The 25,362-nt window shown below is 52.3% G+C and overlaps 1 protein-coding gene across 4 annotated transcripts in view; it reads left to right on the top strand.

Annotated features, from left to right (window-relative positions):
• The first annotated feature begins 2,730 nt into the window (after positions 1 to 2,730).
• GLB1L2 (galactosidase beta 1 like 2) overlaps positions 2,731 to 25,362 on the top strand; it is a 40,195-nt gene continuing 17,563 nt past the window's right edge. Inside the window, exons 1-6 of one of the 4 annotated variants that reach the window (XM_036862012.1) lie at positions 2,731 to 2,845; positions 13,347 to 13,394; positions 14,552 to 14,749; positions 16,737 to 16,805; positions 17,364 to 17,459; positions 19,556 to 19,664. In XM_036862012.1, coding sequence (XP_036717907.1) covers positions 2,760 to 2,845; positions 13,347 to 13,394; positions 14,552 to 14,749; positions 16,737 to 16,805; positions 17,364 to 17,459; positions 19,556 to 19,664 — 606 coding nt within the window. In that variant the 5' untranslated portion in view covers positions 2,731 to 2,759. Of the gene's footprint in view, positions 2,846 to 13,346; positions 13,395 to 14,343; positions 14,750 to 16,736; positions 16,806 to 17,363; positions 17,460 to 19,555; positions 19,665 to 25,362 lie in introns of those variants that run through there. The other 3 variants (XM_036862014.1, XM_036862015.1, XM_036862013.1) reach the window with 3 other exon arrangements.

The raw sequence follows: 25,362 nt of genomic DNA, 5'->3' as shown, positions 1-25,362 counted from the left end.
GCGGGCAGACCACCTAAGCCCCCCCTCAGGCCAGAACCCCTGGACCTGCCCCATCCTCATCCCATTTAAGGAAGCAGCCCGCCCCCCTCCGGGAGCAGCAAGGGCACCTGTTACTTGTTCTCGCTCCCTGTGCTGCAGAAGGAGTCCCTGTGCAAGCCTTGCCTGAACTCCTCGTGTGGCCTCATCAACTTCTGTTGATTAAAGAGTCTGGGGTCAGTATCACCTTTGAACACTTTATGAGTTACGAATTCATTTGTTGATTTTTGTTATCCTTCTTCCTCAGCTGGAACAGAAGTTTCAGGGGGAGGGGATCTTTGTCTGTTTTGTGCACTGATACCTCCCAAGCACCTGAAACAGTGTTCAGCACACAGTGGACGGTAAACGTTGTCGAGTCCTTCTTAATGAACGAAATGCTGTTGAATCAGATCTTGGCTTTTCAGCCTTCCAAAGGCTGAGCTGAAAAGTGGCATTTTGGCGGCTCCAAGGCCAGCACTGAAGGCAGTACATCCCTCGCAAACACACAGGCCCCTTCCAGCCCCAGCGACGTGCCTTTGGGGTGAGAGGCCTTGACTACTCATCTGAACTTGGATCTGTTTTCCTTTTTCTTTTTCCAAGGACAAGGACTTTCTACTTTCTTTTCATCCAGGGTTGACATTGCACTCATTTAGTCCCAGGAATTCCCCCTGTTCTTGGTTTCTTGGCTCAAGACTCTTCGGCAACTTGAGTACAGGATCTGGAGGGGGTGAGGGCCCAGGGCCCACAGGACTGTTCTGACACAAGCCATATCCTGCATCTTGTTCTAGTGACTTGAAGGGAGATGTTGTCAAGCGTTTTCCTACAATTCGGATACACTATATTTAAGGCATTAACACAGTGCACTCAAAAATAAGATATGCCAATGAATGAATATCTGATCTATAAACCTGTTTGTTACCTTTAAAAATAAAAAGTAAAACAGCCGATGCTGTGAGTTTGACTTAGTTTGACGCGACTATTTTGGTTATTTTTCTGGAGAGTCGCCACGTGCTGACTCCAAGTGAGCAGCTCTTCCTCTCCCGGCTCCTTGTTCACACGTGCTTCCCACCGGCAATGCGGGCTACGGGAATTCTCAGGGCGGGTCTGCGAGCTCTGGGTCTTTTGGAGTTCTGACTCAGAGTGGTGGCCTGAGGACATCAACGGGACTTCATTTTTTTAAGAAAACATTTTTTTTCTATTTTCTGAACCCCTGGCATCAGAAAGGCAGCCTGTGCGGGTTACGATCGCCCTGTGTCAGGTACGATCTTCCCACGCACCCAGCCAGACCACTTTGTTGACAGCCCCGTTAGACAGTTCACTGAACTGTAGCCGCCATGCCCGGTGATTTGAGTATTTCACGGTCTGCTTGGGGTCAAGATCAATCCAGCATTTTGCAAAGGACTATCCTGAAGGTGTATCTTGCTGCAATTTAAAAAACCCAGTTTTGTCTCCTCAGCAAACACATCTGGATTAGAGCTACCTCTGCAGCACCGTCCTGCTATCACGAAGTCCAGATAGAGTAAAACTGTTTTTAAACCGTGAGTAGGGTGTGTCTACAGGTCTGCACTTCCCAGCAGGTTAAGGGGTAATGATTTTTTCTTTAGCACTGAGTTATTTACATTTATCTCCCGTAAGTAAAAACAAAGGACACAGGGCTGGGCTAAGGATTTCAGGGTTTTTATAGCCCATGTTAACAAGTTTAAGCTAATATCTGAAAAAAAGAGGAGATGCTGGTACTGTTTAAATAACTTAAGGATGCCCTGGTGTTTAATGCATTGTGCTGTTCACTGCTCAGCAATGTCACCAGGAACCAGGGCCGACTCGGGGGTGGGGGGGGGCGTGGGGGGCGTGGCGGGGGTGCGCCTCCGTAGGTGGAAAGGGGACTAACCTTTGACACCTTCCCCATATGTCTCATGGGCCACCTTTTATCCCAATTACACCAAAATACCTTCATCATAGTCTTAACAACTATCAGGCAGTTATGGCTTAAAACGTGGATAGAAGGTACTGACTTTGGAGCGTTGGCTAATGGGGAGAGACTGCTCTCTGCATCCCCAGGGGCGGCTCTGGCCCTGCTGTCAGCCCCAAGGGAGCCCCTGCCACTGCGCTAGGCCTTTCCCCTCTTTGTTCATTTGTTTTTGTCTCTCCTGGGTTTAACTTTTGCTACCTGACTAAATATTTGCTTAATGCTACAAAAAGAACCCTTCACACTAAACTCGCCTTGTTTTCTTCCAGAAGTACAATCTCATTGTATTCCTAGCAGCTTTACAAGTCTAAAGCTGTGTACAAGCGCAGGATATGGTTTGAAAACATGCAGCGGTGTGTGTGTGTGTGTGTGTGTGTGTATTTTCTAGAAACTGATGCTGTGAAGAAACATCAGTCTCCCTAGAAAATGTTTCAGATTTTCTTTCAGTAAAATTTGAACTCTGTTCTTGGGATTAGGTGGGTTTGTGATTGCTAGAAAGCATAAATTTTGCCCACATATCACACAGCCTCCTTTGTGACATAATTCTGTGCCAGAATAAGAATTTTATTCATCCTGGGGGAGGGTATGGCTGGAAATGGCGAGGGCCACCGTCGGCCACTCTCCGGGGCGTCCTCGGGCTGCAGGCAATGAGCACTGGGGGGCGGGGCGAGCGGCGGCCTGTTGCCCCGGCGACCCGCGCGCGGCCCCGCCCCCGCGCCGCGCTTCCGCGCAGAGTCAGGGCTGGAAAGCAAGCGGGTCCAGGTGCCGCGGACGCGCGATGCCCAAGTGGAACGTCCGGCGGAGGCCCGGCCGCATGCTCGGACTGCTGCTGCTGGCGATCTTGAGCTTCCTGGTGCTCCGCAGGTGAGCAGACGCCCCGTCCTGCACACCTGCTTTCTCGCCTCCCCTCGCGCCGGGGGAGCCGGCCCGGGAGCGCGCGCACAGCCGCCCGCGGAGCCCGAGTCCCCACGGGGACGGCCCTCTGGTCCCGTCTGATTTGGAGCGCCGGCGCTCGGTCCCTCTGCGCCCCCAGCGCCCTGGGTGACGCCAGGCGCTGCGCTCCCGGTCCCCGGGCGTCTGTACCCAGGGCTCCCCATCCTTTTCCGCGGGAGGTCCGCAGAACTGGCCTTCAGACGCCTCTCCGACAGTCCCAGCTCTGTGCGCCCCTAGGCCTCCTGCTGAGCCCCAGATGCCCAGCGCTTCTCCCAGGTCCCCACATTTCCTGCCAAGCCTGCTGCGAGGCTTCTCTGTTCGGCAGAGGCCAGAGCCCCAAGGGCTCCCAGCTACGGTCCCTCTGGCCGGCCCAGCGCGGTCACGAGGTCGCTGCCCACGGGTCCTCCAAGCTTCTCGCTTTGGGTGTAGTTGCCCCGTTCTCGGATTGATGTGTCTTCTCTCTCCACTCGCCCTCCAGTCACCAGGTCACCCCTTCCCACTCTCCCCCCTCCCTTACAAAGAGTTATCTGGGAGTGCGTTTAGTGATAGAATGATTTATCCACTGCCTGTGTGGGTGCCCGAGGAAATGGTGCTCTTCTCCCTCTGGGCTCAGAAAACTTAGGAGGCATCTTGTTTGCCCAGTTGTTCCCAAGACTTTTCCATCCTGTCTATGATCCCAGCCTTTCCTCTTTGAGGACTGGCCCTGGCTCTTGTAGACACAAGGCTGATGCACACCCCAGAGGGGTTCTCACAGGAGACGCAGCAGGAGCCTCTGGCATACAGCCAGGTATCCAGGAGCCCACAGCCCCAGGGAGAAAGGCCTGAGGTGTGCAGGAGCATGTGCTTTGTTGTTGGAGGTCAGGGACATAGCAGCCCATGCAGGGAACCCAGACAGGTCACCATGAAGGGTGGCTCCGAGGGGCTTGAGGTGGCCCAGGTGGTACACCCTGATGGTCCGCAGGAGGAGGTGCAGGAAGGAGGCTGGTACTTGTTGGTGTCCGGAGGGACAGAAGGTGCAGAAGCATGGGCTCTCGCAGGTGAGTGAACGTGTCCCCACCTGGTGGAGTGGCCGCAGGAAGGGTAGGTTGGGGGGGCTTGTGGGGCCACCCAGGAACAGCAGCAGCGGGTGAATGGCTGTGACTCACGCCCTGGAAGAGTTTTGGCATGTTTAGGAAAGACGTGGCTTTTCCTGCTGTGCTGTCTTTCTCAGCAGGTAAGATAGAGGCCAGAGAAGCTCTGAATGAGTTCAGGGCCAGCGCCTAGGGTCCTCTGGAATACTTGTCTTCTGGGCATCGTTTGGACTGTGTCACCCTCACGGATGACTTTCGCCCAATGCCTGCTGTCCAGCTTGGGCTTTTCCTCTCAGGACTTTTCCTCTCAGCATCAACGCGTCACTGAGCGACGATCCAGGAGCTCTGCGTCTCTCCAACCCTAGACGTTAGCTGGCAGAGTCAGCAGAGGGGAAAGCCGCCAGGTGGGCGCCGGCACCCCGCCTCCCACCTCCTTTGGAAGGCCTATCTCTTAGCTGCTCCTGCCCTGCCTTGTCTGGGTTCCAGACCCCCATTCCTCCCGTGCCTCTCAGGCTCCTCGGTGAGGGCAGGTCACTTAGACAAGGAACCAGGCCACTTTCTTTGGTCCAAATCATGGCTGGTCCCGTCCTCTGGGGGCATGTGCACAAGGTCCCTTCCTGGGCATCTGTGAAGTCACTGATTTTATGAGCTTTGCCTGTTCTGGGCGCTGCTCTGCGTGGGGTCTGAGTCATCGCCTCTGGAACACTCCGGCTCTTTGAGTGCCCTCCCTCTTGTGTTCTGGCAGTGAAGCTTGCAGCCTCTGGAGGTGTCACCCCTGACAGGCGTGGAGAAGCGGGGAGAGGCAGGTATCTGAGCCCCTGTGCCGGAGGAGAGGGTGGGCGTTGAGAGTCGGAAGGGGACCCAGTGTCTCAGTGAACACACGGGCAGTGGAGGTGTATTTGTGATCAAGGGACCGGGGTGCCCAGGAGACCGGCGCTAAGAGCTCCAGAGCCTCGGTCCCCCAAGCATCAGGACATGGGCCAAGGAGTCCTCTCCCCCTTGGGGCGAGGAAGGAGCCACCAGTGAAGTAAAAGCACTTCATCTTCGATGATGTGACCCTGACTCCCATCGTATCGCCTGGAATGCTCTTCTGATGAAGAGGCAGGAGATGCCGGGGCTGAGAGAGACCGGCTCAGAACGTGTGGGGCCTGCAGAGGACCCTGGGGCCCAGGCCCTGCCCTGGCACCCAGCAGCGGGGTGTTTGCAGCCCCCTCTCCACTTGGTTTTACCTTTTGCTTAAATCGATTGCTCTGGATGCTAAAGGCCATTGAGAGGTAGTCCCCTTATGTGGTGCCTCCCCTGGGACGGAAGGGCCGGGGGTCCTTAGAGGCTCACGGGAACAAAGCAGACGTTTCTCAACAGGGCTCCGTGGACGGAGACCCTTGGTGGGTGCCCCATGCTCCCACCCTCACCCTCCAAGGGACGGTTGGCGGGGCTGTGCCTTTCAAGAGCACATTGCGTTGTTCTTGCAAAGGCTATTTTGTGGGTAGGTAATCTAGGAAGAGGATGAAATCTTCAAATACTATAAAGGGGAAGATAAGGCCCCCCAGTTCTGGCCTCTGGGCACCCCTCTCCCTGCCCAGAGGCTTCCCTGATCACAGTTTCTCTCCGGAGTGTTCTGTGCACATAGAGACGGCTGTAGACATTACCCTGTTGGTTCATTGGGCTCATGAGTTATTTAAACTGCCCCCTTCTGAAGGGCATCCATGGCTGCAAACCAAGTCGCAGTGAATATCTGTTGGAGATATTTCTGTACATAGAATTGCTGACCGTATGAGATACTCATTTTAAATCTTGATCGACATTTATAATAAGTAAGTAAATAGCACATTCTATTTCTGTTGGATCAGCCTGAGCTCTGTAGGCTCAGGAGCAAATTCCGTTTAATCTGTGTGGGTAGAGTCTTTGTGTCCTGTAAGAACTAGCCCAGCTCTCGTCTATCTCGGTAGGTTAAGTCCCACGTGTTGGATTTTAAAAACCATTTATTTACAATACGTCGTGCCCTGTTTAATGAAATCCTTTTATTCTGATTCCGTGAGTGTCTCTGAGATCAGAGTCTTGTCATCAGGTGCGCCCGGGGGTTAGCTAACAGAGCTTTCCACTCTTGGCACTTTTTCTATTTATGATGCTGTCAATGGAAATTTTCCCCTAAGTGAGAGCACAGTGTCACGTGACATCCGATCACTTTTTGTTGTTGGTATGTGGTTGATTTCGAATGAGGAGTTTTTGTTGCTGCACGACTGGGTCTCAGGGTTTCCTCTAGTAAACGCTTGTTCACATACAAACTCCTGCGGGCTTTAGAAGATGCTGCCTGGCTTGGCCTGCTGGAGCCCGGGTGCGTGACCCATTCCTGACCTACCAGAGCCTTCTCGGAGGGAAGGGCAGAGGTTCCAGGCTTACAGTGGTGCCACAGGCTGCAGGGTGCTGCACGATGGCCAGGCATCTCTGCAGAATGAGCGACTCGCTTTTGGATGGAAGGCCCCAGCCCTTTGGAAATATTAAGGCCTCTCCCAGCAAATCAGGATCCAGAGCCTTGGGCCCAGGCCAAGGAGCACATGCAGGAAGCCAGGGCAGACCTTGGGACAGTGCTTCATTTCCTGGGGGCTGAAGCTCGTGGGGCTCCAGGGTTGGTGCAAGAGGCACTCTTCTGGGTTGGGGGCGTTAGGGGCACTGGCCGGGGCCGGAGAGTGGGCGGGCCCCTCCTTGGGCCCCCAAACCTCCCAGCTGAGGGAGGCGTGCACAGGGCTGAAGACTGGTGAGACCTAAATACCCCCGAGGGGGCAGTTCACGGGGTCCAGCCGAGGAAGCTGGACCTCATGGGAGCCTGTAGCCACATCAGAATCTTGAAAGTGATGAGGAGAAATTTGTATTTTAGACCCAAGTGAGGAGATTTCTATGTGTGATGATGTCTTCTGGGCAGCTTAACATGTCTGTCTGGGTGATGGTCTCCGGCATGGCCACGTGGATGGGCGGAGTGTTTTCTTGGTCAGCATCTTTAGTATGAAGCCCTGGACCCAGATTCGGTTGAACATTTACTTAGGGCAGCCCGAGGGGGGTCACAGTGCACATTATGTACGGAGCCAAACTACTGATGCCCGGGACCGGTGAGGACTCACGTTCTGGGGATGGAAGGACTGTTTCTGCAGGTTCCTACCTCGAGTACCAGCTTGTCCACACCCTTGTTAGCCTGAAAGTGTGTGAGCCTGGCCTGGCCGCCGCTGGGGGCCACTCGTCCCGGGAGTTGACGATGCTGTCTCTGCCGTGTCTGGTTGCGGGGGCGCCGGCCTGTCTGGATCGGGACACATGCGTACGTAGGACGGAAGACAAGGAGGTGGCTGTGACCCAGTGTGAGGCCTGCCGGTCCCACCGTGGCCTCAGTTGTGGTCAGTGTCTGCAGCGCTCACAGGGACGCCCTCTGGCTCAGCTGGGACGTTTCAGACCGGGCCTCATCAGCCTCATTCAAGGAGGTGGCGGGATCTGGCCCTTCTACCTCCCGCTGCCCTGGGAGACCCTCTCCGAAAGCGGAGGATCACTTCCTGGGCTCACCTCACAGGAAGGAGGTGGTAAGCTTGTCACCTGTGCATCTGTCCGTTTTCACCCAGATGCGTCCACTCAGCACTTGTGGCCATGTCCAGTGACATGCAGCCTGGGCCCCGCCCTCAGGCTCTGCGCAGTGATGGGGTAAGGTGCGGGCAGGGTCCTTCCTCGCCCCCGCCCCGCCCCCGTCCCCACCTGACGACCTCCCTCCCCACGGGGAGCCAGGGCCCCATCTCTGCTTCACGTTTCCCTGACAACCTGCTGCTCTGTCCCTAGAAGGGATGGTGGCCACAGGGTGGTGGGGGCCCTGCCGGGGGTCCTGACACGCTGCCTTCTCCCAGGAGCCCCTCCAGAGCCACGTCAGTTGGGGCCAAGGCCAGCTGTCCAGGTCATTCTAGGACCAAAAGGCTGCTCATCCTACAATGAATCGAAGACACAAAGGCGACAGGAATTAGAAGGAAGTGTAAATATGAGCTCCAGCTGGAAAGAAGGCAGGGGCCCCTGGTCTTACCAGAAAAGTTCACCAGGAATGAACGGCTCACGGGAAAAGCAGCAGGAAGTAGGGGTCCCCGGGGCTAGGTGGGCTCCGTGCTACCAGGCCTCCATCAGAAGGAAGGGCCTCACCTGATCCAGCTGCGCAGCTCATGGTGGTTTTATTGTGACTGGTTAGCTACTCAGGAAGCTGGAGGTTGTTACTAGTGTTAGGGGCACCAGTACTGATGGTCATTATCTGTGTTAATAACCATTTACGTTGTTGTTTACGAAGCTCTAACGGGTATTACCTCGTTTTCTCACAGTGAATTATTTGGAGAAACCCAACATTTGTCATCCTCATTTTCTCAGTGAATTCATCCCTTTTATTAATGTATCAAGAACTTGCCTAGTTACCTACAAGAAAATCCTCAGAAGCAGTTGAGTTCTCCAGAATTTGGAATTTGATGACAGCTCTAGCTTTTGTGGCTTGCAGTGTTAATTTCATGCCTCTTAATAAGCACTGAGAGGAAAAAATTTTTTTCATCTAGAAAATGATAGGATATAAAAAAACCGGCAAAGGGAACCTCCATCCAGGAGGAGACTATATATACATGTATATCAAAGGAGAAGATGCAGGTTACTGCTTCTCAGACCCCCGGGGTCAGGTTAAAATGCAGACTCTGATTCAGTAGGTCTCAGGTAAGGCCTGAGTGTCCGCATTTCTTTTTTTTTTTTTATTGTTTCCTCTTTTTAATTTATTTTATTATTTATTTATTTATTTTTGGCTGTGTTGGGTCTTTGTTTCTGTGCGAGGGCTTTCTCTAGTTGCGGTGAGCAGGGGCCACTCTTCTTCGCGGTGCGCGGGCCTCTCACTATCGCGGCCTCTCTTGTTGCGGAGCACAGGCTCCAGACGCGCAGGCTCAGTAGTTGTGGCTCACGGGCCCAGTTGCTCCGCGGCATGTGGGATCCTCCCGGACCAGGGCTCGAACCCGTGTCCCCTGTGTTGGCAGGCAGACTCTCAACCACTGTGCCGCCAGGGAAAACCCTAGTGTCCGCATTTCTAACGAGCTCCAGGTGCAGGTACCGAAGCAGGAGGCAGAGGCGCCTAATGGCTAGTCGTCCACTGAGGGACAGACCACGAGTGTGTGTCACCAGCAGGGACTGTGTTGGAATGAGGGGGTCCCAGAGAGCCCCCTCCCCGCCTACACCTTAGCACCTGCCGGGTGTGGGGAGGGAGGCTCTCACAGCTTCTGGGGAGACACAGAAGTTAGGTCAGTGACTTGTTCCTTTGAAGTTCTGGCCGGTGATTAGGGATGGCTTCCTGGTGGAGTGGTTGTGTGTGTGCGTGTGTGCTCAGCGCCTGACGGTCAGCGTGCCCCTGTTGTGGAGAAGAGAATGTGCATGCAGCTCTTCCCATTCTGGCGGCCGGGCCGGGCCGGGCCGGGGGCGGTCAGGTGAGGCTGAAGGGCAGGAAGCCTGCGGACCGTGAAAGCATGAAGGCAGAGTGCGTTCTTTGGGGAAGATACGGTCAAAACCCAGGGAGACCACACTCCGCTGTGCGTGAGCTGCGTGTGCCTCAGACACAGCTGGAATAGTCAGGGGCTTGTGCAGAGGAAGGCGCAGGCCGGGGAGCCAGGTGAGGGGCGGACACGGGGCCCCAAGGTCTCCCTTTGCCGTCCAGGGCCTCGAACTCCAGGGCTGGGTCGGCAGCTTCCTGCAAAGGCCCGGGTGGTAAACGTCTCCAGCTTTGCAGACCCTGCTGTCTGTCGCAGTGACTTCGCTGAGCCCCAAAGCAGCACAGACAATACACAGACGCATGGCGGGTTATCCATGAAACTACTTATGGACGTTGAAACGTCAAGTTCATACAATTGTTTTATGTCCCAAAGTTCTCTTCTTTTGATTTTGTTTCAACTGTTTAAAATGTGAAAACCATTCTCAGCTTGCAGGCTGCACACAGGCACGAGGCCATGGCTGGAGTTTGTGGACCCCTGGCTTCTGACCGCATCCCAGTGGACAGAGCTTTCACCGTGAAATTTACAAATTGGAGTAAGATGGCTTGGCACAAAGTCCAGCACATTAAATATAACCAGACGCTGAATTAAACGGGAAAGAAGGGAAAGCTTGGGATTATTTCATATTAGGGGCATTAAAAAAAATCCACTGAAGTTATTCTAATTGCAAAGTGTGTTAAAATAAATTTATTTCAAGTAGTGAGAAGGTGCTTTTTTTTTTCGCTTGTGAGAAACATCTTTTATAACAGGTCTTGTTAAGCCCCTCGCTATATGCCTCACAGAAGAACGTGCTGGACACAGCTGGTGAGGAACATCATGTCGCAGGCCCTTCTATTGCATTTCCCTGGTGTCTGATCCTCATGCAGCCCTTGTGAGCAGTCAGGACAGGTGATGGCCCCGTGTTACAGGGGAAGATCATGCCCTTGGAGCCAGGGTCCCTAACCCATGGGGATGGCGCTACCGAGGGGAGGGCCAGGGCTCCCGTCCAGACCCTCCTCTCAAAGATCCTGCTTTTGTTTTCACTTCCCCACGTCTGTGGTCCTTTGGGAGAACTGTATTCTGAATTGTCATTTTAAGTCACTTGGAAGGTGGAACTTTTGGAGAAAGAAACCAGTGCTAGGTTGCGAGGTTATCCACAGACGACCATTCCTGCGATGCTGCAGCAGAGCTGGCGTCCGCAGCTGCGGCTGAGGGTGTCGGGTGCTGGGGCTGAGAAGGAGAGTAGGTGGAAACAGTTTCCTTTGTCCAGGACTGGCTCTAGACAAATTCCCAAGTGGCCAGTGATGTCTGTGGCACCTTCCGCCCTCTTGGCATCGTGCTGTCCTGTGTCTGGCCACCTGGGGCCCCCGGCCCTCCTGAAAAACTCAACCCCGGCCAGCGGCTCTCAGCCTTGCCCTGAGGATCTTTCTAGGACCAGTGCCTGTGCCCACCTCCAGAGGGAGTTCATCGGTCTGCGGTGCAGACTGGGCTTCAGTTGTTTTTAAAAGTTTACCGAGGACTCAGGTACGCCGCCAGCTTTGAGAACCATCGTGGCTGCACGCAAACCCCCCTAGCTCTGGCGTAGCTGAGTCTAGCTGGGCGTCAGGGAGGCCACAGTGGAGACTGCACGTGCTCTGGCCGCTCCCACATCTGCATCCGCTTGGGCCCCACGCTGGTACACTGCCCTGGTCAGCGTGCTTGTCCTCCGTCTCCGTGACCACAGCTGCCTGAGGCCAGCCCATTGCTCCTGTCTGGAGCTACGCTTCTCAGCTTCTCAACCTGTTACTTGGTGAAATACAATAAAAACAAATTGCTAGAAAAAGAAAATGGAGAGAAAAAATATACAAAATACTGCCCCAGCCTTTCTTTCTTTGGTTTTTGGCCACACCCCGTGGCATGTGGGATCTTAGTTCTCCAATCAGGGATCGAACCCGCACCTCCTGCATTGGAAGGCAGAGTGTTAACCATTGGACTGCTGGGGAAGTGCCCCCCAAGCCTTTAAAAAAAATGTTCTTTTTAATTAAAAAAAACTTTTTATTGGAGTATAGTTGATTTACAATGTTGTGTTAGTTTCAGGTGTACAGCAAAGTGAATCAATTATACATATACATATATCCACTCTTTGTTTTTGACTCTTTTCCCATATAGGCCATTACAGAGTATTGAGTAGAGTTCCCTGTGCTATACAGCAGGTTCTTACTAGTTATCTATTTTATATACAGTAGTGTGTATACATCCATCCCAATCTTCCAGTTTATCCCTCCCCCCGTTATCCCCTGGTAACCATAAGTTTGTTTTCTACATCCGTGACTTTACTTCTGCTTTGTAAATAAGTTCATTTGTACCCTTTTTAAAAAATTCCGCATATAAGCAATATCATATGATATTTGTCTTTCTGTGTCTGACTTACTTCACTCAGTATGATAATCTCTAGGTCCATCCATGTTGTTGTAAGTGGCATTATTTCATTCCTTTTTATGACTAAGTAGTATTCCGTTTATGTATGTACCACATCTTCTTTATCCATTCATCTGTCGGACACTTAGGTTGCTTCCATGTCCTGGCTGTTGTAAATAGGGCTATGATGAACATTGGGGTGCATGTACCTTTTTGAATTATGGTTTTCTCCAGGTATATGCCCAGGAGAGGGATTGCTGGGTCGTATGGTAGTTCTATTTTCAGTTTTTCAAGGAACCTCCATCCTGTTCTCCATAGTGGCTGTACCTGCCCCAGCCCTTGATGATTAGCTTCTGCAGACGTGCAGTCGCTCTCGTCACTGGGGAGGCATCTCAGTTTCTGTCCTGACCTCAGCGAGGACCAGGCGGTGACACCACCCCGGCCTGCACAGCTGAGGAGCACGGGCTGGGGTGGGCCGTGCACACTCCCTCTCCCGTGGACGGTCAGAGCTGAAGCCCTTGGCGTGTGGGCAGAGGAGAAGCCGGTGCTGGTGGCGGAGGTGGGGAGAGAGCCGGAGGAGGATGGCGCGTCCGCATGGTGCACGTGGCCGGCGAGGCTCGAGTGGTCCCTTTGAAGATTGTGCCTCAGCCCATGTCTGGTTCTCCCGTGTCTCTTTCAGTCAGCGTGTGGTTTTAGCTTTTGTTTCAAAATGAATGGAAAGAACAGAAGCGATGCAGGGACCTTTTTATTTTAATTAAATTAATTAATTTTTGGGGCTGCGTTGGGTCTTTGTTGCTGCGTGCGGGCTTTCTCTAGTTGCGGTGAGCGGGAGCTACTCTTCGTTGAGGTGCGCGGGCTTCTCACTGCGGTGGCTTCTCTTGTTGCGGAGCACGGGCTCTAGGCGCACGGGCTTCAGTAGTTGTGGCTCACGGGCTCTAGAGCGCAGGCTCAGTAGTTGTGGCGCACGGGCTTAGTTGCTCCGCGGCATGTGGGATCTTACTGGACCAGGGATCGAACCCGAGTCCACTGCACTGGCAGGCGGATTCTTAACCACTGCGCCACCAGGGACGTCCAGGACCTTTTTAAAGCAGAGGAAAAGGTACCAACTGAAATTTGCTTTTGCCTCAACTCACTTTTGGTTTTCTGTCTCCAGCTTTCCTAAATTTCCAGCTTCTCTTGCTGCTTCTCTCTGGGCTGTCAGGAGACGGGGTGGAGAAGACAGGGAGAGGTTCTCGGAGCCCTGAATCACGGGGGTCATGTGAGGGCCTCCCCCTGGCCAACCCACAAGACACCAAGAGGCGCTTTCTGGGGACTCACCCCTCCTGGCAGCCCTCCCGGGTGGGGGGCTCCCTGTCCTGCTCGGGTGCCCCTCGGCCAGCACTCCTTCTCCAGGTGTAACAATTAAGACCTGGAAATTCGGTCAATGAGCAGACACCGTTTCTAACCGGTACCTCTTTCCAGGTATCTGCACCTCCAGCCCGGTGGCTGTGACCGTGAGGTGGCTCGGAGGTACTGTGTCAGATAGCTGCTGCTTTGATGTGTGTCAGATAGCCTAGCCGCGCTGGCCATTGTAGGAACCCGCATCTGCCCCCAAGTCCCCCCAGCCCCGGCGCCTGAAGGCAGCTGCTCGGCCCCAGAAACCTCCTCCCTGTGCTGTGTGTGCCCTGACTTCCCTCCTGTGAGCACGGCCTCCATGTTGAACGCCGAGTCTGTCGTGTTCCTGGCGGGCCGCATGGGCTGGGGGTATGGGTGGCGCTGAGTCGGGGTAGGGCTGAGTCGGGGTGGGGCTGAGTCTGCGTGGCGCTGAGTCTGGGTGTCGCTGAGTCTGGGCGGGGCTGAGTCTGCGTGGCGCTGAGTCTGGGCGGCGCTGAGTCTGGGTATCGCTGAGTCTGGGCGGCGCTGAGTCTGCGTGGCGCTGAGTCTGGGTGGGGCTGAGTCTGGGCGGCGCTGAGTCTGCGTGGCGCTGAGTCTGGGCGGCGCTGAGTCTGGGTGTCGCTGAGTCTGCGTGGCGCTGAGTCTGGGCGGGGCTGAGTCTGCGTGGCGCTGAGTCTGGGTGGGGCTGAGTCTGGGCGGCGCTGAGTCTGCGTGGCGTTGAGTCTGGGTGTCGCTGAGTCTGGGTGTCGCTGAGTCTGCGTGGCGCTGAGTCTGGGCGGGGCTGAGTCTGCGTGGCGCTGAGTCTGGGCGGCGCTGAGTCTGCGTGGCGCTGAGTCTGGGTGGGGCTGAGTCTGGGTGTCGCTGAGTCTGGGCGGCGCTGAGTCTGCGTGGCGCTGAGTCTGGGTGGGGCTGAGTCTGGGCGGCGCTGAGTCTGCGTGGCGCTGAGTCTGGGCGGCGCTGAGTCTGGGTGTCGCTGAGTCTGCGTGGCGCTGAGTCTGCGTGGCGCTGAGTCTGGGTGGCGCTGAGTCTGGGTGGCGCTGAGTCTGCGTGGCGCTGAGTCTGCGAGGCGCTGAGTCTGCGTGGCGCTGAGTCTGCGCGGCGCTGAGTCTGGGCGGCGCTGAGTCTGGGCGGCGCTGAGTCTGCGTGGTGCTGAGTCTGGCCGCCCGGCACAGGCCCGCTCGGGAAGGGATGCCGGGGGCTGGAAGAGGAGGTGGGGAAGCCCGGCTCCGAGGCGCCCACTCAAGGCCCAGGCTGGCAAGGATGGGCACTGAGGCCGCCTGTGCTCCCTGCAGGGTGAACTGGCCCAGGCTGACCCCCTTGTGGCTGAGGCATCGGCGCTTGGGGCTGCAGGCCAAAGGGCAGAACTTCATGCTGGAGGACTCGGCCTTCTGGATCTTCGGGGGCTCCGTGCACTACTTCCGGGTGCCCCGGGAGTACTGGAGGGACCGGCTGCTGAAGATGAAGGCCTGCGGCCTGAACACCCTGACCACGTGAGTGCGCCCCGACACCCCGGCCGCCACGCCTCGTCACCAAGTGGGGCTCCTGGGCCTGCGTCCAGGCCTCTCCGTCATGTCGGGAGGGTGAGCGCTGCTTGGTCCTCCCCCTGGGCAGCCTGGAGGAGCGCCTGCGGGCTGAGCTGTGTGAGGGAAGAGTCGCAGGAGCCCAGCATCTGAACGGGGGCAGCCTCCCCGCCACACACCGTCAGGGGGCCGAGGAGGGGGGGACTGGACGCGGGCTGGGGGCAGAGGAGCGACCCTGTCTGAAGGAATCCAGTGAGGGAGGCCGGTGTACACGCCGCAGGTGGTTAAGTAATCACAAATAGTCTTTTAACCAGCCCTCCGCCTCGCGTCTGTACAGTAGGTGCGCGTAGACCTCTCCAGCATAGCCGACGCGGTTTGCAACCTTCCTTTCTGGAATCATCTTCAGAGCTTTGGCTTCCCTCCTAGAACAAGCACAGGGTCAGCACGTGGTGGTCACTCAGTGCAGCGCTGACATGTGAATCAGTTAAAAGCGTGCTCAGTGGGGAAAAATCTTGGATCATTTTGTGGATTTATTTTTCAGAATTTCCAACTGATATTTGGATCCAAGTATGTGAAATAAAGTGGGTGATCAGGCTGGGTTTTATTAAAATTTCAGGCAAAAATGTGTGATTACAAGTCAAGGACATGGATTTTCTTGGTGATGTATGAACTGCTTTGAAGACAGCTCTAAATACGGGGGTGTTCTGAGCTATGACAGCGTAGCTGAACAAAGTATGTGATTTTCCAGGAAGATTATCTAATGGGATCCATTTATTTGCATGTGTAAGTTCTGATCTGGGGGTACATGCTCATGTTATAGGGCTCCTGAAGCTTGCAGGAATATTGCAGGGGGAGCATTTTGTCTTACGAGAGCAGGATAATCTACATAATCTCTTGAGTCTGAATTGGGAGCCGGCAAGCCCCTCCTTCACCTGGGCACCCTTTGCAGTCAGAGAGGCTCCCCAGAAGCCGGGGGGGGGGTGGGGTCCAGGAGAGGGGCAGCCGGAATTACTGTTAGCACGCATGACTCTACATCAGGCCCTTTAATGAACTTACTTCATTTCCTTATCCTTTCTTCAGTGTAAGAACCTCTGTCCTGTTCCAAGGTTTGGAATTCTGGAGGCTTCATTAAAAATAAGGCTGATGATTAGGGTTTTTTCTTACCCTACTTTTGTTACCGACCAGGGTTCTTGGACTCTTTAAGCAATAGAATTTGACAGGAGGCCAGATGAGGAGTTCAGGCAAGGCTTGACTGGGACTCGTTCTGCAGCACAGGCAGCGGGAACAAGTAACAGGTGCCCTTGCTGCTCCCCGAGGGGGGCGGGCTGCTCCCTTAAATGGGGTGAGGGTGGGGCAGGTCCAGGGGTCCGGCCGGAGGCGGGGCTTAGGTGGTCTGCCCGCCCCCTTGGTGATGTGTGTGCAGGGATCGTGCACAGGACCCTGCTTTTGCCCCCAACACCCCAGAAATGGCAGCTGGGTTTGTGGCCTTTCTGTATCTTGTGGTTGATAATTTGCCCCCTGCACAGGTCTGCAGTTATTTTTAGTCCCTCATAGTTTCTTTGTATCTGTTGTTGGAGGAGACATTTGTCCAGGTGCAGGTCCTGCAGCAAAGGGCCCAGGTCCCAGCCTGTCCCACATTTCACTGATTTTCCTATAAAGTTACTTCTTTTTCTTTGATGAAGAGAGAGGATGACGGGGAGGGCTGGGGGAAGAGGGAGTCACCCAGATCTCCTGGGCCTTCTCTCCCTCCTTCTAGGGAGAGGACTTGCCCTGGCTTCTCCGAGGTCCCAGGTCTCTTCAGTTTGTTCTCGGTTCCAGCCCTGACACCACTAAGACAATGTACCTAAGAAATACATCTTCAACCATCGTGAGGGGTTTTAGGGACGAAGGTGCTCATTTGGGAGACAAGGTGGGATAAGTGGAGAACTCATGCCTGTAATTATCATTTCTACCACAGCTACGTTCCGTGGAACCTGCACGAGCCGGCAAGAGGCAGATTCGACTTCTCCGGGAACCTGGACCTGGAGTAGGCGCTCCTGCGGCTGCGACCGGCCCGGGGCAGGGGGTGCGGGGGATCCTGGGGTGGCTGGGGTCCCCAGGGGCACCTGGGCTCTGCCGTGAGAGCAGAGGGAGCCTGGGGTCTGCAGCCTGTTCTCAGGACCCCAACGCTCTCCAGCCGTGACCCCCTTACTCCCGGGGGCCCGGGCCTGCCTGCCCTGAGCCCAGACCTGTTCGCGGCAGCCCAGAGGGGCCCCATCCCCCAGGTGGGCCCTGCTCTGCAGGGTGGTCCTGCCACCGCCGGGGTGGGGGGCCGGCAGGGTCAGGCTCCCCGTCGGGACCCCTGTGCCCCGTCTGAGGCCCGTTGTCCTCGTGCCCCCAGAGGTGCCGTGCAGATGTCCTAGGCTGGGGGCCACTGCTGTGACCCGGCTGGGCATTCCCTGCTGTGCTGGGGGGTCGCATCCCACCCTCAGCGCCCCCAGCCCCCCGGGGGAGGGGAGGGGGCGGCAGCTCTGCCCTGCGGTGGGGCTGGGCCGTCCCCCCTCGGCTCCGAGGCCTGAGAGTTGGTGACACTGACCCCCCCCAGGGCCTTCGTCCTGTTGGCCGCGGAGGTGGGGCTGTGGGTGATCCTGCGTCCGGGCCCCTACATCTGCAGTGAGATGGACCTCGGGGGCCTGCCCAGGTGAGCGGGGCCGGGGCCTCAGCTGTGTCCGGAGTGGAGCACCGCTGACGCTGTCGTCCAGTCTAAGGAGAACAGGGCCTGTCCTGTGTCTCCCCGCGCACGCGTTGTCCCAGGGAGCGCGGGTGGTGGTGGAGCGCTGAGGGCCGGTGCCGCTGCAGCCCCCGAATCCCTGGTTCACCGATGAGGTGTGGGTCTCGGTCGTGCAGCCAGGAGTGCGTGGCGGAGGGGAGGCGTCAGCTGCTCGTGCTTCTTTCCGGGAGGGAGCGGGGCGGGGGGCCTCAGCTGTGGCCGGAGTGGTCCTGTGCGCTTGTGCAAAATGCAGAGCACCAGCGTAGGTTTGATTTTGCTGTTAACCGGTATTTTTCATTCTGTGCTGAAGTTCCTTTTCAGAATGAGTGGCACCCAAAGGGCGTCAGTGTAAGTGATGTCAAAGTTACTGTCGTCTTCAAATTCCACTTGGCTTCTCTGCGCGGGCGCGGGGCTGGCCCTCCTCACATCCTCGGGCCTCTGCTGCGGGGCTGGCCCTCTGTCAGGTCACGTCTGCTCCGGATGGGCCTCACTTTCTGAAAAATGGGAAGAGTCAAACCCGTCCTTCTGTTTCTTAGGGATGTTACCAAGCATTTTTTAAAAGTGCAAGCATTTTGACAAAGTAGAAGAGAAACAAGTTGTTTTAGTTCTGGCTTTCATCTTCAGATCTCAGGCCCTGATGAATTACCTTGGGGTGTAGTCTCCAGGGGGTCAGTAGCGGGTGTGTGGTCAGGTCAGGAGCTGGGTGGGATCAGCTGCCACCACGGCCAGCCCTCGTCCTAGTGGTTACTACCACTGGTGTCCAGCAGAAGGGTTTTCTGTTGACAGGCACAGGGTCCTGTCCTCCCAGTCTCCGGCCCTTGGCTTCCCCTCCCCCGGCCCCGCCGCCCCGGAGGGAAAGACGTGGTTTGCCTCCTCCGGCCCGCCTCGCTCTCATCTCCAGGGCGACCTGGGCCCTCCCTGGGCTAGGCCGGCCCCCTCCACTGCCTCGCCACCCAGGATCCCTTCTCTGTCGCCGGGCCATTCTGCTCGGCAGCGAGGGGCCCCCCACAAGGCTCATACAGCCACAGCGGCCCGCCCGCCCTGCGGATTAGAAACCCGTGTGTCAGCAATGTCCCCGGGCTCGGGCCCGGGACGAGGGCGGATTAAGTCCGAGCTGAGAAGCAGCTCAGACCTCCCTTGCCCCACCCCTGTCCACTCAGGTCCGGTTGCGTGGGGGATGGGCTCGTGGGTGGGCACCCCGGGAGGCCGAGCTGGGTGCGCTGGAAGCAGGCAGAATCCCAGCGGGGACGGGAAACCTGAGCTGTCCACGTGGGATGGACGTGAGGTGTCAGACCAGAGGGCACCGCGCTCTCCTCGTCCACGGGTACCTGACACAAACTTACAGTTTTCCGAGCCTGTTCACTTCTTGCAGAGCAGGACGAGAGAAGCATCAGGCCTTTTGTAAGAAAGTATAAATGTTTCTCAGAATTTGGAATGAGAAGGGAGAAGACCTTGGCTGCAGTGCTGGAAGTCACGCTCTGTGTTTAGCTGGCGAGTGTGATCGCTACAGACAGGTTGCAGGAGCCCCTCCCCTGAGCTGAGCTCTGAATCCTGACGAGGCCGATGCAGTGGGGGGGCAGCTGGACCAGGCGGGGAGACCAGGGCTAGCTTCTCAGCTGCCGGTTCAGGCTTCTTTTTCTGGGTGACACTGGAAGGTGGCACCTGTGTCCTCCAGTCCCAGGGATGCCTGACCCCTTTGTCTTCACTCCTTTGTGATGAGATTGTAGTGTAAATGCTTGAAAAATGGGCCTTGGGTTCAATGAAAAGCTTTTCTCCCTCTGACTGGCAGCCAGACCTATAGCCATGAATCGGAACTAGAATGGCCACCGGTGCTGGTGTCCTCGGGTGGGAAGCAGGCCCAGATCCATGCCCGTGTCTGCCCCGAGTCCTGGCTGAGTGGACGTGGGGGGAGACCGGTCTCCACACTCATTCCTGGGCTCTCTGAAGCTGGTTCCTTTCACCCATCACCCTGCCCAGAGCAAACCCCCAGACAGTAAAACTAATCATCCCTCCCCTTTTCATTCCAGCTGGTTACTCCAAGACCCCGACATGAGGCTGAGAACAACGTACAAGGGCTTCACCGAAGCAGTGGACCTTTATTTTGACCACCTGATGGCCAGGGTGGTGCCGCTCCAGGTAAAAGCCAGCAGACCCTTCCTTGCTCTCTCCATCCTCCCACTGGTGGTAAAGAGTCCAGGTGAACCTCTCAGACCAGGGCTCGCAGCCCTTTGCACACGGGACACCTTCCCCCCACCGCCTGGGACGTGCATTTGGAGGGCCCTGAATGGTGGTCTTTGCAGAGGTCTGTCTAGTGCAGTGTTGTCTTAGGTGGGATGCAGACGTTGCTGGCGCAGTGCCGGGGCTGCAGCACTTGATGCCTTGGTAACTGGAACACCCACCTGTCTGTGTCCCAGCAGCACAGTGGTCCAGCTCTGCTAGAGGGGAGCTTGTGTGGATAGACCCTTGTCTGTGAGATGGCAGGACTTCTTGTCATTATAGTTACCACTGGTGACTTTGCAAAGTGCATCCCTCTGCTACCAAAAAGGTGCTGCACGGTACATGATTATTATTCAAAACATATGTCTTAAAATGCATTTTGGGGGGAAAGTGTCTTAACTTGGCATCTAATAATTGGAAGCAACGAAAAAGCAGGAATGGGAATAATTAACTCAATTGCTTCTGTAAGTGTGACACTGAGAAATTTGTACATCAGTAAAATATTAGTTCATCAATAAAAATTGTTTTTGAGTCAGTGGTTTGGGATATTCACAGCACACATAGATCAAAGGAACTGTTGGTCATTTGTAGGGTAGGCAGATAAAACACAGGATACCCAGTTAAATGTGAACTTCAGATAAGCAAGGAATAATTTTTTTTAATTAACGTATATCCTAAATATTGCATGGGACGTACTTATATTAAAAAATTCATCGCTTATTTAAAAATTATTCATTGTAAATTCAAGTAGTATAACTGGGTGTCTTGTATTTTTATTTACTAAATCTGGCAGCCCCAATCATGAAAGAAGCAAGAAGCTAGGAAAAGTATTAGCCTAGACTTTTACAAGGAAGATGGGATTACCGAGGTGATTCAGTGAGTTGTAGTAGGTTGGGGGGTGGACGTGGGCGTGGAGGCTGTGTCAGGAATATGGCCCAGAAGCATTCTTAAGCGTGGAAAGGGCATCCCCAACCCATTAAAAAAATTTTTTTTCTGGGTATAACATAATTATTTTATTTTTTTATTACGGTTAAATATACATAACATAAAATTTACCATTTTAAGCATTTTTAAGTGTCCAGTTCAGTGGCATTAAGTGCATTCACATTGTTGGGCAGCTGTCACCACCGTCATCTCCAGAACTGAAACTGTCCCCATTAACACATTATTGACTGGGGGATTTTTGCAGAAACTAACTCCTGTGGCCGTAATATGTCTCCTGTCAAGAATGTGTTAAACACGAACTTCCATTCTCCCTTCTCCGTAGCCCCGGCACCCACCATTCTACTTTCTGTCTCTGTGAATTTGACCCCTCTAGGGATCTCATCTAAGTAGAATCATACAGTACTTGTCCTTGGGTGACTGGCTTATTTCACTGAGTGCAGTGTCTTCAAGGTTTATCCATGTTGTGGCATAGGTCAGAATTTCTTTCCTTTTTAAGGCTGAGTGAGATTCCATTGCACGTGTATACTGTTCTGCTTTATCCGTTCGTTAATCAGTGGACGCTTAGGTGTTTTTGCTCATTGTGAATAAAGCTGCTCTAAGCGGGGTGTATGGATATCTGTTTCAGTCCGTTTTCACTTCCTTTGGATATATACCCAGAAGTGGTATTGCTGGATTACACGGTGATTCTGTGTTTAAGTTTTTGAGGAACAGCTATATGTTTTCCACAGTGCACCATTTTACATCCTCAGGGGCAATGCACAAAATTCCAGTTTCTTGACATCCTGGGCAACAGTTGTTTTTTTCTGTTTATTTTATGAAAGCCATCCTAATGGGTGTCAGGTGGTATCTCGTTGTGGTTTTGATTTGTATTTCCTAATAATTAGTGATGTGGAGTATTTTTTCATGTGCTTACTGGCCATTTATATATCTTCTTTGGAGAATTATCTATTCAAATTCTTTGCCCATTTTTTATTGGGTTGTTTGTTTTTGTTGTTGTAGGAGTTCTTTATATCTTCAGTATCTGTCAGTATCTTGCCAGATGTATGATTTGCAAATATTTTCTTCCATTCTGAGGGCTGCCCTTTCACCCTTGTTGATTGTGTCCTTTCGTGCACAGAACTTTTTAATGTTAAGTCCAGCGTATCTTGTTTTTCCTTCTGTTGCCTGTGCTTTTGGTTCCACCTCCCAGAAATCACTGCCAAATCCAGTGTCATGAAACTTCTCCCCTGTGTTTTCTTCTAAGAGTTTCAAGGTGTTAGCTCTTACATTTAGGTTTATGATGTCCTTTGAGTTAAGTTTTGTAGATGGTGTAAAGTAAGGGCCCAGGTTCGTTTTTTGCATGTGGATATCCAGTTTTCTCACCACCATTTGTTGAAAAGATGACTGTCCTTTCCCCATTGAATGGTCTTGTCATCCTTGTAGAAAATCTGTTGGCCATACGTGTGAGAGTTTATTTCTGGGCCCTCTATTCTATTCCATTGGTCTGTATGTTTGTCTTTTTTTAAAATAAATTTATTTATTTATTTATTTATTTATTTATATTTTTGGCTGCGTTGCGTCTTTGTTGCTGCGCGCGGGCTTTCTCTAGTTGCGGTGAGCGGGGGCTACTCTTAGTTGCGGTGCGTGGGCTTCTCATTGCGGTGGCTTCTCTTGTTGCGGAGCACGGGCTCTAGGTGCACGGGCTTCAGTAGTTGTGGCACTTGGGTTCAGTAGTTGTGGCTCACGGGCTCTAGAGTGCAGGCTCAGTAGTTGTGGCGCACGGGCTTAGTTGTTCCGTGGCATGTGGGATCTTCCTGGACCAGGGCTCGAACCTGTATCCCCTGCATTGGCAGGCGGATTCTTAAGAACTGCACCACCAGGGAAGTCCTGTATGTTTGTCTTGAGGCCAGTACCACACTGTTTTGATTACCATAGCTGTGTAGTAAGTTTTGAAATCAGTGAGTGTGAGACCTCTAACTTTGTTCTTTTTTTCTCCAACATTGCTTTGGGTATTCAGAGTCTCTTGAGATTCCATGTGGATTTTAGGATAGCTTTTTCTGTTTCTTCAAAAACATTGGAGTTTCGACAGGGATTACATTGAATTTGTAGATCACTTTGGTTAGTATTGACATCTTAACAATATTAAGTCTTTCAGTCTATGGACCCAGGATGTCTTTCCATTTATTGGCATCTTCTTTAATTTCTTTTGGCAACATTTTGTAGTGTTCAGTGTATAAGTATTTTGCCTCCTTGATTACATTTATTCCTAAATATTTAAATCTGTCTGATGCTATCATAAGTAGCATTCATTGGTAGTGTATAGAAACAACTGATTTTTTTTTGTGCATTGATTTTGTATCCTGCAGGTTTGCTGAATTTGTTTATTAGAACTAACAGGTTTTTTTTTAATCCATTCTGAAAATCTGTTTTTGGTTGGGGAGTTTAATCCATTTACATTTAAAGTAATTACTGATAGGGAAGCACTTACTTTTCTTGTTTGTTTTCTGTGTGCCTTATAGCTTTTTTTCTCCCTCATCTCCTCCATTACTTCCTTCCTTTGTATTTAGTTGATTTTTTAATGACAAGTTTTTTTTTTTTTAATTTATTTATTTATTTATTTATTTATTTATGGCTGTGTTGGGTCTTTGTTTCTGTGCGAGGGCTTTCTCTAGTTGCGGCAAGCGGGGGCCACTCTTCATCGCGGTGCGCGGGCCTCTCACTATCGCGGCCTCTCTTGTTGCAGAGCACAGGCTCCAGACGCGCAGGCTCAGTAGTTGTGGCTCACGGGCCCAGTTGCTCCGCGGCATGTGGGATCTTCCCAGACCAGGGCTCGAACCCGTGTCCCCTGCATTAGCAGGCAGATTCTCAACCACTGCACCACCAGGGAAGCCCCCAAATGACAAGTTTTGATTCCCTTTTTTTTCCCTTTTGTGTATAGTCTACAGATATTTTGGTTGTGGTTACCATGGGGATTATATACATTGTCCTGAAGTTAAGACATTCTATTTTATATTTATACCAACTTACCTTCAATCACATACAGAAACTCTTTTTTACAGCTCTGCCCTCTTTATATTATTGCTGTTACAAATTATATTTTTATATATCGTGTACCAATTAATATAGATTCATAATTATTTTTATGCACTTGTTTTAAATCCTGTAAAAAATAAAAAGTGGAGTTATAAGCTAAAATTATAATAATAGTGGATTTTACATTTTTTCACATATTTACTTTTACCAGAGAACTTTATATTTTCATTTGGCTTTGAGTTCTCATCTAGCATCCTTTCATTTCAACTTGAGGAACTCTGTGTAGCATTTCTTGTAAGGCAAGTCTAGTGGTAATGAATTCCCTCAGCTTTTATTTGTCTGAGAATGTCTTAGTTTCTCTTTTACTTTTGAAGGACAGTTTTGCTGGATATAGGACTCTCAGGTGATAGTTTTTTTCCTTCAGCTCTTTGAATATAGTATCCCACTTCCTCTGTCCTACAAGATTTCTGATGAGATATCTACTGATAGTCTTATTAGGGGTGGTTAGCAGACATTTGGTCCTGTCCAAAATGTTTATAAGACATTTGGTCCACACTAAAAGGGCTTTGATGTTTGGTTCTGTCCAAAACCATTTGGCATGGACCAAATATGCTCATGGACATTTTGGATAGAACCAGATTTCAAGGACCTTTTGGCATGAACCAAATATCTTATGGACTGAATGTCTTATGGACGTTTTGGACAGGACCAAATGTCCTGCAAGGTTGGAGATCCTTTGTTCATGTCTTGTTGCTTTTCTCTTGCTCCTTTTAAGAATCTCTCTTTGTCTTCTGACGGTTTGATAATGTGTACTGATGTGGGTCTCTGGTTTAATGCTACTTGGAGTTCACTGAAGCTTCTTGGATTTGTATATCCATGTCTCCTCCATTATGTCTTCAAATAATCTCTCTGCCCCTTTCTTCTCCTTTTGGGGTTCCCATAATGAGTATATTTACTGATTTGCATAAGTCTTTGAGGCTCTGTTCACTTTTCTTCATTCTTTTTTCTTTTTGCCCGTCAGACTCAGTAATTCAAAATGACCTGTCGTCAAGTTTGCACACTCTTTCTTCTGCCTGTTTGAATCTGCTGTTGAACTCCTATGGTGAATTTTTCTATTTAGATAATGTACTTTTCAGCTCCAGAATTTCTGTATAGTTCTTTTAAAAAATCATTTCTCTCTCTTTATTGATATTCTCACTTTGTCCGTAAGTCCTTTTCCTGATTTCTGTCCATGTTTTTCTTTAGCTCTTTGAGCATATTTATGACAGTTGTTTTAAAGTCTTTGTCTAGTAAGTTAAGCACGTGTGTTTCTTTAGAGACTGTTTCTAGAGATTTATTTTGTTCCTTTGAGTGAGCTACGTTTTCCTGTTTCTTTGTATGCCTTGTGTTTTTTGGGCGAAAACTGGGCATTTATAAAAACAGTGCTCTCTCCCAGTGTTTGCTGTCTTCTGGGGACACCTTTACTATTTAGTGGGCTCCTGCGCCTTGAGATCAGCCTGGGATGCAGGCTTAAGATCTTCTCAGATATTTTCTTGGCATGTGTCCTGTCTGGCCTGTGTGTGTACTTTTCTTTCTTTCTTTCTTTCTTTTTTTAAAAAAATTTCTCCCAGCTGCTTTTACATCTTGATTTCTCAAAGAGTGTCTCCCTGGTTTCTTCTTG

The sequence above is a fragment of the Balaenoptera musculus genome, chromosome 8 (genome assembly GCF_009873245.2).
Source record: "Balaenoptera musculus isolate JJ_BM4_2016_0621 chromosome 8, mBalMus1.pri.v3, whole genome shotgun sequence".
NCBI lineage: Eukaryota > Metazoa > Chordata > Mammalia > Artiodactyla > Balaenopteridae > Balaenoptera > Balaenoptera musculus.
This window is presented reverse-complemented; position numbering and strand designations above follow the sequence as displayed.